This window comes from Peromyscus leucopus, chromosome 4 (genome assembly GCF_004664715.2).
Source record: "Peromyscus leucopus breed LL Stock chromosome 4, UCI_PerLeu_2.1, whole genome shotgun sequence".
In the NCBI taxonomy this organism is placed as follows: domain Eukaryota; kingdom Metazoa; phylum Chordata; class Mammalia; order Rodentia; family Cricetidae; genus Peromyscus; species Peromyscus leucopus.
Genome location: NC_051066.1, coordinates 129,235,420 through 129,247,794, shown reverse-complemented (window position 1 = coordinate 129,247,794; position 12,375 = coordinate 129,235,420). Strand labels below are relative to the sequence as shown.

Below are 12,375 nucleotides of genomic sequence, written 5' to 3'. Positions count from 1 at the left end.
GTGCTGATAATTTGACGTGGTGTCATCTTTTTCTAATCCGTGAACCGGGAGCTCCGAACCTGTGGCTGTAATTACAGATCAAACCTGTAGAGGGAGTCTTGTCTATCATAGATTGTTCACAATGCAAAGCTTTCAGAGGAAGAAAGAAAAGGGTTTTTAAAAGAAAAGTTGGAGGGTTAAAGGCAGTCTGTTTCAAAATTGCAAACAATCGTAGTGGCTGTCTTGTTTGCTCTCCTCTGCTGGCTCCACTGTGAATGAGTTGTAGCGTAAAGGAATCTGTAGAAATTGCCCTTCCTCCTCTGAGGAACCAGGAGGTGGGCTCCTTATTGGGTTTCTTTTTGGGGGCGGGGCATCTCCCCACAGAATTTCACGAACGTCTCTCTCTATCCTTGTTAAAGCACAAGCTTTATTCGGGGTCCATGTGTTCTAACCCGGGCTTTGGACTTGGTGTTGGGGATTTGGGGGGCAGACTTTGCCCCTAACCCATTTTTCTCTGTCCATGTTTTAATTCTGCCACAAGGATACTAGCTTGTTAGATCACAGGCGAGTCTGAGGTTGCCCGGAGATTCAGGGTACCCCTCTGGCCACCTCGCGCCGCCCCATTATATCTTCTCCTGAAGGCGAGGCAGAAGGTCTGTTTGCCCCGAGGAGGACCTCACCTTGGGTCCGCCTGCGTCTTCCCTTTCCTGCGGAGTCCCTGTGGACTGTGCGCGCCCAGGTCTGGGCAGCATTCTTGATATTATGCTGTGACTTTACAACTGTAGCCAGCGCGCCGTAAGGAGCCGGCACCGTGTGGTCTGCTGGAGCACAATGACCCGCGGAGTGGGGCGGGGGCCCTCAGAGGGAGCCGGGAGCAAGCGGGCGGCGGGCGCTCCGGGTCGCCGGAATGTTTGGGTCGAACAGGTGAGCGCAGCCTGGACACTGGAGCTGGCGGCGGGGCAGAGAGGAGGGGTGCAGGGGCGGTACAAACTAAGTGGTGGGAAAGAGACAAAGGAAGAGTGAGAGGCGAGGTGGTGCAGAACTGAGGAGGCGAGGGAGGGGAGGAGACGGCCCGTGGTAGGGTGCCGAGGAGCTCAAGCTTGAACTTGATCGAGAAAAGGGGGCCTTGAGGTGTAGGCGGGGGCCCGAGGGAGAGTCGGCCACGTGCCTGGCTGTTCCTTGTCAGGGTCCCACTAAGACCTCCTAGGGTTGAGCCCTCGGGTCCCGCAGCCCTGCCCAACGAGCACCCGCGTCGCCCGGGATTGAGAGACGCATTGGGTCGAGGGCTGTCTGGAGGCCCATGGCACCAAGAGTTCCCGACTATGCCTGCCTTAGTCACTTTCTTTGGGCCAAGTCTCCCTCTCCTGGCCTGAACGCAGACAGCTTGCAGGGTACGCCCCCACCCCGCCCCAAGACTTGAAGTCCGCAGCCTCTGGGAGCCTGGGGCGAGCCCAGCTCCCATCGCCTCCTTTCCTGGGCTGCACGCCCCCAGGGATCTTCCTCCAAGCTCTTCTCCCTTAAGAGAGCTCTACCCAGTAGCGCACGGCAGCGCGTCCAGCACTCCCTGGTCCTCATACCTGGCCCAACACCCCTTCCTTCCTCCTCCCCCCCACTTTCCTTTCTCCTCTCCCCTCTCCCTGGGTGCCTCCTTTTCCTCTCTTCCCCCTTCCCCCCATGCCCACTCCTCCTTCTCGCCCGCCCCTCCACCACCTCCTCCTCCTGCTGCTCCTCCTACTCCCCCTGAGTGCGTCCTCCGGCGCTCCCCTCCCCCCGGCCCCCGCCCCGTGCCCGGTCCCGCCCCCTCCCCCGCCTCCCCGTGCCCGGTGCCCCCTCCCCCTTCCTCCCGGGCCGCGGCGCCGCCGCCGCCGCCGCCGCTCGCCTGGGCCCTCCCCCTGGCCACCCCCGCCCCCGGGCCGGGCAGTGACGCGCCGCAGCGGTGCCAGCCCCTCTCCCCGGGCGGCCGCGGCGGCAGCAGCAGTAGCAGCAGCAGCAGCAGCAGCAGCTGGAGCGGTGGGGCTGTCACCGCCTCCCGCCCCGTTCACTCCCAGAGCCAGACCGGCGGTCTGCGCCTCGCCGCCCGCCCAGGTACAGAGTCCTGGGAGATCCCGCGACCGGACTGGTCCTGGGCCCTCGGCCGCCGCCCCCTCCTCCTGCCCTGCTGCTGGCCGTTGAGCTGCGGTTAGGGGAGATGGGGGGTTCCGAGGAGGGGGACTCACGGGGAGCTTCCTGCGCCTGGCGAGCTGCTGGCCCTGGGTGGAGTGGGCTGGGGCTGGGGGCGGGTGAGTGTGCCCGAGAGCGGGGAGGGGCGGAGGTTGCGCTCCCGGGCCTGCGGGGCGCCCGAGAGGTGCGCCTAGCTTCAAGTGCCCGGAGCTGCCGGGCGCACCCCACTCCTGGCCGTGCGCGCCGCCGGTCCTGGGGGGCGGTGATTGTGTGCGCCGCGCCGCGGTATTGTGCCGCGGCCACGCCGTTTGCAGCGGGCTCTGCACCGCGTCCCCGGGAGGAGGACGTTCGCGGGCCGCGGGGCGGGGGCCAGGCTCGGGTGGCCGCTGCCTCCGGGAGAAAGGAAGTGGACTGTGTTTGGGGATATGGGGACGGGAAGCGTACAGTGGCAGGGAGGGGCTCATGCCACGGCGCCGGGAGTTGAGACACGGTTTGCACAGTTGAGCCCACTTTGGCAGGCTCCTGTCGCTCCGCCAGGGGACCGACAGCCCCTCTCATGTGCACCTTCGGAGCAGAAGCAAGGGTTTCGGGGACCCCTGGTGAAGGGACACACCGCGCGGGAGCCTGCGGAGAGCGCGCGCAAGGGTTAAGGTGGATTTACACCTCCGCCCTCCTGCTGCTCGCCGCCCTTCACCTAGGGCTCCCGGGCAGGATACACTGGTAGGCAGGGGACTGGGGGGGGAGTGCAATTCGCCTTCCTATTACGGCCTCTTGGGTTCAGAAGTGACCCTACTCTCACTCTGAGCTGCGTTTGCGGGGAGTCCGGCCGCCTCTACCAGGCCGAGCTTCCTGGGGGAAGTTCTCATTAAGCCTCGCTAATTAGCATTATTCCCGGAGAAAGGTTAAGGTTAGACCGTCCTCTTCCTTACCGAGAGCCCCCTCCCTGCCATTCCCTTCTCCCTCCCCTCTCCCTCACAGCACAAAAGCACAAAAAGAAAGTGTGAAGAGGCGCAGATCAATGGAGAAGCCACAAACCCATTAATTCAAATGGAACCCTTTCCCCTTCTAAAACATTGATTTTTCTTTCTGTCTGCTCTGAGGGGAGATGAATAACCTCCTGATTTCACCTGAAATGGTGTTTGGACTCTGTGATTTCCCCCTCTTTCTGAGGATTGTGGCCTGAAATAGATTCTCCCTTGAGATAAAGCCCTACTTATCCCAGAATCAGCTGGAAGCCCCCTCCCCCCACGGCACACACCAGTGTTGGGGCCTGGGGAGAGTATTGGTGAGCTCCTCACTCCTGTGGGCAGAGCCTGTGATGGTGGAGCCAAGTCCCCTGAAACATGCCTGCTTCTGAGCTGTGGGCTGGTGTGGGGGAAAGGGCCCATTGATGGCCCAGGCCCCAGTGGGTAGCTTAACCCCGGGTTGTAAATTACCCTTTCATTGGAAAGCCATTTGAGCCCAAATGTGTCTTTGAATGCAATCCAGGCGCCTCCGCTAGGCTGTCCTATAGAGGAGTCCCACGGCAGCACCTCCTTTTGCTCTCTGACCCATTCTGCACCTTTCTACCAACCAGTGGTAGCACCCCAGCCTACCTCCCTGCTGAGACGGCTAACTTTGAGGAACTTCTTCTCCAGGGCCTCAGCCACCCTGGGGCAATGGGGAGCTGGTCCATCTCCGAGTTGCTCAAGAACTTTTTAGTCTAGCCTGAGTCCTTTTCTTGGAAGGATAGACTTGGAGAAGGTTAGTTCAGAGTGCTTCCCTCTGGCCATCCTTTTGGCTGGAAGGACCCTTCTTGCCCAAGAAACTCAGATTCCCATTGATGTCAAGAGCTGTGTATCAGCAAGGTCTAATAGTGAGGAATGCTGGGAAAATAGTTGCCATTGCTTAGAAACAGAAACCCATACAGTAGTGGGAAGGTGTGGAAAATGCTCACTCCAGCACCCAGGCATCCACTATGGCGAGGACAGTGGAGCATGCACATGGGTCCATGAACATGTTTCTGACAGGCACTGGCAGGGCGAGAGTATTCAAATGAGTGTGTGGGGGAGGAGGAAGGAGAGAATACTCCAAGTGTGCTGGATGATTGGCTGGAAGGAAGCCTCCCAGCCTCCCAGCTCCCTTTTTCCTAGAAGAGTGTGTTTGTATGGCTAGTAAGCCAAGGTCTGTTAGCAAGAAGTGGAATTGTGTGGGCTGTGTCTCAGGAAGACTCACCACCTCTTCTGGTGGCCAGGTGGGCATTGATGGGGTACAGCATTAAACAACAAACAGCCTTGGAAGCCCCAAGTGCCCAGGAGCTAACTCAGATCACCCTCCTGTCTCTTTAATGCAGCCCCATCACAACAGGGGCATGAACCTTTGCTTGCTCTGGATCCTGGGAGTTTTCAGGTTCCATTAATAAGTGCCTGATGAGCTGAAGTAGTTAAGTTGGGGTCAAATGTGGTTCAGCACTTTCTTGGCATATTCTGAGTGATATGCATAATGCTCACCCCAAGCATCTCAGGGGCTGAGCATTCCCTGACCTGGCTGGGCTCACAGGTGACCCAGAAGGCCCAACTGAGAAGCCACCTCCCACATCCTAGTGTATATGCAAGGCTGAAAGCTGGGGCTGGAGCAACTAACTGCCCACACTCATATTCTTCCCAGCTGCCCCAAAACCTGGGGGCAGTGAGAGGCGGGGCGGGCAGCCAGCCGCAGTGTCTGTTTCCTGCCTGGCCCTGGAGCATCCTTGAACACCCCCACTGCCCCCATGGTCTGAAACCCACACCCAGGGCTCCAGATCAGGCCTCGTAGCCTCCACTAGCACTGAATTCTCGGTAAATCCTCCTCCTTTTCTTTCTCAAGTGAGTGGTTGAGATAGAGTTACAGCTCTGAGGAAAGGCCTGGAAAATACTGTAGGAGGCACGCCCCAGAATTCCGAGCCCTGGAAGATGCAAATGCTCAGCTTCAGAGGCACCAGGAACCCAGTTCCAGAGAAGTTGACCCCAGTTGTAAAATAATCAGGTTACTGATAGCACCTGCCCGTAGTTACAGCCATGGATACAGGCCTGCTTCCACTTTCCTCCATATGTCTCCCGAATTTCCCCCTCCGGGCTGCACAGTGGTTGGTGCTGCAGAGGAGGAAGGGCCTGAGCTAGTTGGGTGGGGAGAAAAGGAACTGGCTTCTGAATTTTGGACTGAAGATAAGAGTTATGCTCAAGGGTTTGGTTAGCTCCTCTTTCTGTGCCCAGAGTCAAGGTTGGGGGTGTGTCCTAAAGACTAACTGGGTGCTACCCACCCTGCCCAGCCAACAGAAGAGCTCCCCTTTTCAGAAGGTTAGTTGGCCCCACTGCCCTGTGACCCATGATAGCACAAGCACTATGGTGCATGGTCTGATGAACTTTTATTGCCAGGTGGGCAAGGCCACAGGCTTCAGGATGTAAAGGGCAAAGGCTAGGCCAGGGGGACCTAGCCATAGCTACCTGGTCAATCACACAGAATCTCAGGAGAGGGATTTTAGAAGCATGGCATGAATACTTTTATTTTCAATGAATGTCCCATTGAAGTTATTTGAGAGGGAGAAATTAGTAGCCCAAATTCTCCTGAGATTTAAGAAGGGAGCAAGAAGTGACCTACTTGTGACCTCATGGGGGAGCAGGGGAGTGCCTGGGGTCTTAGACAGGCCTCAGGCTTCATCACTCCCGACCTGGGTCGGCTGCCTCCCTCCCTTCCTCCCTTCCTCCCCCCACAGGTCCCTCTGGACTTGGGTGATGGGTCTGAACTGTGTGCTCTGGTAATTGCCTGTGTAATTAGCCTGCCTTGGCAGCCTCAGCTCAGGGGTGAATAGGTGAGTAGAGAGCTTGAGTCTGCTCCTCGGACAGCCCAGCTCTGCTGCAGTAGGACCTGCAGAAGGCTCTCTGCAGGTCAGCCCCAAGTGTGGATGTGGCGGGGAGCTGTGCCAGTCTGGCCATCTCCACAGCTACAGCTTACTCAGTTGTGCTTGTTTTCTGAAAAATTTAGGTTTAATAGGCTTGATTTCTCACTTTAAAGAAGAAGAAGAAGAAGAAGAAGAAGAAGAAGAAGAAGAAGAAGAAGAAGAAGAAGAAGAAGAAGAAGAAGAAACCATAGCAGTCAGTGTTTGGGTTTTTAAATTCCAGAACCACCTTTCACAAAGCAGCAGTTGGGATGGCAGAAACCTGGGGGCTATGGAAAAGCCCCTGGGAGAGAGCCACTGGTGTTCAGTGACTGTGCAGGGTCCCCAGAGCCCTTTCCTATACTTGTAAATGGGCCAGAAGTTTTAGCTGAGTCCTCTCCTTTGATAAAGTCTGAAAGTAGGAAGGAGCCCCTCCTTAGCCATATAGATCCCTAGGGCAACTCAGCACAAAGTAGATGTTCAATAATGTGCATCAACTCTGCATGCGTGCGCATGCGCCTGCGCACATGCCATTGAGGCTACAGAGCCCACTGCCTTCAGGTGTTGTCTGGAGGCACTTTGTCATTAAGGAATCAGGCACTTTTGATCAAAGGGTGGAAAGTGCAATTTCATGGCTTTGGGTGCAGACTGTCTGGATTCAGACCCCAGCTCTGCCTCTAGCTCTGTTACCCTGGACCGCTGGGGCCAGCCTTTGAGGAGCAGTGTGACTAGGCCTGGAGAGAGGCCTGCCCTGTGGGGCCTTATGGGACCATTGTGAGGAAATGTTAGGAAGCTCTTGTCCCAGAGCCTGAGAGCCTGGAGCATGCAGATATTAGATGCTTTTTCTTTGCAGGTAACTTCAGTGTCAGTATGAAATGCAGTCCATCTATTGCGCCGAGTGAGGTAGAGCTCAGTCCATTTTCCTGAACAGTTCAGCTGCCTAAGCCAGAGCAGCCGTTGGCCATTTGTGGGATGGCTAGCAGCTGTAACTAAGGGAAGCCTGCAGCCTCTGGCCTGTGAGCCAGGGTCCCAGTTTTCATATGGCCCCCCATTCAAAGAACTGCGCAGGGGGACCAGAGCCCTTAATTGTCAGATTAATGCAGCATCCTCATTAAACACCACATCCTGCAAGGCAGTTTAGTCAGTTCAAAAAGTCTTGCTACCTCATGAAGAATTCAGAGAACAGGCAGCCTGGTCCCTAATCTTGGAAGGCCAGAGAGCCTTCTGGGGTGACAGGACAGAGCCCCACAGCAGCTTTGTGCTGTGACTAGGCCGGTGGTACAGACAGGCAGCTTGTTTAAGAAGAGGAGCTATGGAGCATGGGCAGTAACTGATGTGAAGCTACTTTCTGCTCCATGGATGGGGAGTAGCAGGAAGGCCAGGAACAGGTCTGCTCCACAACTGGATTCCAGCACTTAGACACTCGGTCCAGAGTTGGTATCCAGGGAGTACTTGAGTGAATGAATGGGTTTGCATAGGTGGTTGCAGTACTCTGGAGGCTGAGACAGGAGGATTGTAAACTGGAGGCCAGTATAGGCTACATAGGTAGCTCCTCTTTCTTTTTTTTGTTTTGAGACCAATTTTCTCTGTGTAGCCCTAGCTGTCAGAGAACTCAACTCTATAGACTAGGCTAGCCTCAGACTTAGAGGTCCTCGTGCCTCTGTGCTGCCATGGCTCAAGTAGCTCCTGTTTCAAAAGATTAAAAACAAAGAAACAAACAAACTACTAGGAAACAGAGTCACTTAATTCATGTATTCCCCAGTGCTTCCGACTTCTCCTGCTTTTGCTCCCAGAGCCCACCCACAGGGCCAGAGAGAGTCCTTACTCTATACCTCCAAGAGACCTTTCCCTGTTGTGCTCTGTGCAGAGAGCCTGTTAAGCATGCATGTCCCTGTTGATGTGGGCACATGTTGTCATGAAGGCAGGCTGTAGGAGGCTTCTGTGTAGTAGGTAGCCCGAAGGATGCATGCGTGTGTGCGTGCATGCGTGCGTGAGACCAGCACTTGTACAGGAGAAGGAGAATACACTGGGCTCTGCAGTGTTGTGGCTCAGCTCCTGTCCTCTGGACTCACCACAGAGGGTCCACACTGCTACATAGAAGCTGTGAATTCCAGGAAACTGCTGCCAGCAGGCATAGTTGGGGGAGGGAGGGAGACTCAACCTCCGGTTCTCTAGCACTTGGAGCAGATGTGGCTGCCCCAGGGACAGCAGCCGAGGAAAGTTCAAACCAAAGTGTGTTTGCTCACCATAAAAGACATGTCTGTGAGAGGGCCCTGAAGGGGTGGCTCCAAGGGTGCCCTGCCACGGGCCCACAGAGGCTATTGTGTCTTGCCTAGGGCTTGGGGCACAAGGTCAGGACTCCACATGTGGCACGCCGAGCCATCCTCCCTGTGTGTTAACAACTGGAGCTCCAACCCAGTTGCTTGCTGCTCTTAAAAGGGGCTGGATCAGAAGGAGGTGGGGTTCCTTCCTGCTGGAAGGCTGAATTAAAGGGGCCCCATCCCAGGGGTTCCCAGACGACTGGCTAAGGGCACACTGAAGCCAGCAGTTGGGAGAGGAGCCGGTGCTGTCCTTTCCAGCAGACTATCTGCTGTTTGGAAGGCCTGGGCACCCTCTCTCTGTCCCTTCTTGGTGTGATCAGAACCCTGGCCCGCCCCACCCCTTCCTTCTCCACACTTCTGGGTTTGGCCTGCTCAGCTCTGGAAGCCGCCCAAGAGCATATCTTTGAAGGCAGCGAAGGTTAGGAAGGAGGAAGACAGAAATGTCCTCTGGGCTGGGGGAGTGGGAGAAAGGAATTCCATGTATGCTCACAGGAGTTGGCCGCAGGCCTGGTGGGGGCTGCCACCTTGGCCTCCTTAGTGCCCAGCATGTCCTGCTACCCAGTGGAGGCACTGTGCAGAGGGAGACCTCTTCGTCAGGCTCTGGTGGGGGAACGGTGACTCTTGTTTACAGCACTCATTTCAACCTTGGCTCACAAGGGTAAGAACCAGGCCTTGCTATCCGCTCCACAGGATGTGAGACCTCGTAATTGTCTTCAATTACAGACAGCACGGGCCCTCAGCCCTAGCTTCCGCTAGGAACCGGAGCCCACGCCACTTCAGGGGTCAGGGGCGTGCCATCCAGCCCTCACTGCAGATGTCTTGGGGCTCCCTGTGCCCTCTGGGACCACCCAGACTCGGTGTGCACTGCTCTTGTTGAACACCTGCCTGCCTTCTTTGTCTCTGCTCAGGATGAAACTTCTGTGAGCAGTGAAGACTTTGATATGAATGACTCCACATGGATGTCAGCTGACCCCCACCTGGCCTCCAACCTGAGCCCCAGCCAGGAGGAGAGGATGCGGAGCCCGCAGAACCTCCATAGCCAAGAGGACGGTGAGTGCCCCTTGGCAGCTGGCAGGAAGGGCACTCACTGTCCTGTGAGTGGCCTGCACATAATCTGGGTGGTGGGACCCAGGTGACATTGGGGCGTCCCTGTTGTACTTGAAAGCTGGAATTGTCAGCCTCTCTGTGAGCCCCGCTGCCCCAGAGAGAGAAGGTTGCGCTCATAAACAGGGCCTCTAACTGGCCATGGGGGTGGCCTCTAGTCTATTTATTCCTGTCTGTGTTCATGGGCTTGTCGGATGAAGATTTCAGAATTACCATGATTCAGGTCTGGGAAGGTCAAGAATGTGTGTGACTTGGAGCTGTGTTCTTAAGGCCTGGGTGAGGTTGGCTTTGGGACAGGGCTACCTGGTCAGTGGCCAGGCAGTTGGTAGTAGACCAGGATGGACTGGGCTGCTATGTCTGGATTTTCTTGGGGTTGGAGAGCCAGGGTCAGAAGTCAGATGTCCACTCCATGGTTCCATATAGAGCCTGAGAATGGGCTCTGGGCCCTGAGTCAGCTGGGCCTGACCAGGTTGGGGATGTGGGATAGCACTTGCAGGCAGAGGCCCCTGGTAGGGCTCTTATTTCTGAGACTAGGTCACTAGTAGTAGTAAAGGATGATGAGCCAGGAGCTAGGCCTCAGAGACCTGGGATATAGGGACTGGTAATTAGGAGAGGTCAAAGGTCAGGGCTTGGAATGTGGGAGGGAGGTGCAGGGTTGAAAAGGGGTGTAATGTTAACTCTGCAAAAAAAAAAAAAAAAAAAATGGGTGAGCCTTAAAGAGTAAATAAGGGGTAGGAGCCTTGCAGTTTGGGTCAAAGTTCATCTCCATGGCAGAACCCACACGCTGGTCCTCCCTCCCAGCCTGAGTCCAGCTTTGTCTGGGAGGAGTCCAGCATACAGGCAGCTGGAAGTGTCTGGACTTGGAGCTGGGGAGCCCGGGGGTGGCTGTGTGAGGAGTGGGGTGCCAGGCTGCTGGAAAAGAAAAGGCTTTTTGTGCCTTGATGCCTCGTGAGGTCAGCAAGACCCCCTCGTGCTGGGAGTCTCCAGACCGCTATTGCCTTATGGCATTCCCACGGGTGGGGCCCAATGGGGGCCAGCACATGGGGGCTCTGGGGCTGGGACAGCCCAGCAGCTGACCTCCAGCCTGTCTGAGCTTACTGAGAACCACACCCAGCAGCGTCGAAGGGCTGGGCCAGCAGTGCTTAGCAAGCACCCTTGGTTATGCTTTCCCAAGAAAGATCTAGAATTTTTTTTTTTTTTTTCAAAGTCCAGTGTAATAAGGGCATCTTGATCTCCCAAAGGTCTGGTTGTGCTGTTGTTCCTCACTACACCTTTTGGAACCGTGGTCACTGCCCGAGAACACTACCTTGGAGTCTCAGTGGATTGAAGTCGTCAGAATAGTTAGCAAACCAACAGGGATTTCTGTTGGGGCTGTGAAATCCTTGGTATCCCTTGCTACGATCTAGAACTTGGTGACGATGCAGTGCAGATGAAGAAGCAGAAGCTGGTGGGGTTAGCTGTCCTGCAGCTACCTGCAGGGTAGAGTCACACATACCTCAGGTCCTCCTGGCTATGGGCACTGGACATCTCATAGGCAGGCTGGCCTGCTCATAGAACTGGCGTTGACGAAGGCAAACAACAGAGCTAGGAACAGGGGGGGTGATGTTGATCATGAGCCACCAATTTAATTATTGAATCAGTGGCTGATGCTGGAGGCTGGAGGCTGATGTGTTAGCCAGAGGCCAGCCTAAAGGGTATATATATGCCATAAAGAAACCTAGACATCTGGTCTGGTCTCTGGTGCCTCTCATGTCTTTGGGGTCTGCTGGTGACCACGGTATCTACTCATAAGGATTTCCCACAGGGTTTTGGTTGGTCATGAACACTGCCTCAAGTCCTGGTCCAGCCCTCAAGGTGTGTCTCAGAATATACGGTCAGTATAGATATGAGCTGAAATCTGGCCCCCATGAGTGAGCCCATGTTTCTTAGTGGACTAAGGGTAGGAACAAGCCCAGCAGGTGGCTTTGGTAATGCATTCCACACCCAGCCATAACTCTGCTTGTGTGTCTATCCTCAACCCCCCCCCTCCCCGCCCCTGTAACCCCGCCTGGCCCAGTCCTTTGGAGCACCCTGGATGGCTAGGCATCTGAGTGCCCCTCCTCCCTAGTTCCAGGAGGTACACTGTGCTCTGTGTTAGTGCTGGCCTTCGCTCTGGCCTGTGCTCCTCCAGCTGCATGCCTGGCCCATTATAGGGGCCTGCTGAATGTTTGTGGCCCAAATGAAAAGGCGAGCTGACATTTATAGAGACTGCCCTCGAGCATGGCAGCCAGGGAAATAGAGGCCCACCCCCCTCCTTGTTAGGTTATCTTCTTTGTTCCTGAGACCGCACCCCCGTATGCCAGGACTGCAGGGCTGCTGGGCACATCTACCCTGTCTACCGTGATACAAGCCAGAGTGATGGCAAGAAGCCAGACAGTTTAGACAGGTTATACCCCCAGGGATTCGTCGGTTAGGGCACTTCTTTAAGTTATTTCTGTGTTTGATTTTGAGGCAGGGTCTTGCTATATATATGGCCCAGACTGCATATACTGGCCTCGAATGCACCCCTCAGCCCTGAGTGTTGGGCTGTTACAGACCTGTGCCGCCACTTCCACCTTCTCGTCTTAACTTTTAACAAAAGCAGAAGAAGGCTGGGCCTTGGTAGGGCAGGTCCCATGTTGGGACCATTGAACCCAGAGAGTGGAAAGCACACCAGCTTTCCCCACTGTACTGTCTCCTGTCCTCGTGTTCCTGTCCCAGTCCATCCCCAGCCCCCTTCCCCAGGCTTACCTATGGCAGTTCCAGGCTTACCTATGGCAGTTCCGCTGTCCTCCTTTGCTGAGGTCCCGTTCTTGGGTGGTGGCAGCAAGCCTCATTCCACAGTGCTCTCTCTCAGTTGGAACCATGTTTGAGGACATCAATCTTGTTCTATCTCACAGG

At 55.7% G+C, this 12,375-nt stretch overlaps 1 protein-coding gene across 4 annotated transcripts in view; it reads left to right on the top strand.

Moving 5' to 3' along the window:
- The window catches only part of Nol4l (nucleolar protein 4 like), a 123,223-nt gene that overhangs the window by 86,202 nt on the left and 24,646 nt on the right, over positions 1–12,375 (top strand). For 3 of the 4 annotated variants that reach the window (XM_028887522.2, XM_028887521.2, XM_028887523.2), the window contains exon 5: positions 9,261–9,402. In XM_028887522.2, coding sequence (XP_028743355.1) covers positions 9,261–9,402 — 142 coding nt within the window. Of the gene's footprint in view, positions 1–1,924; positions 2,065–9,260; positions 9,403–12,375 lie in introns of those variants that run through there. The other variant, XM_028887524.2, reaches the window with a different exon arrangement.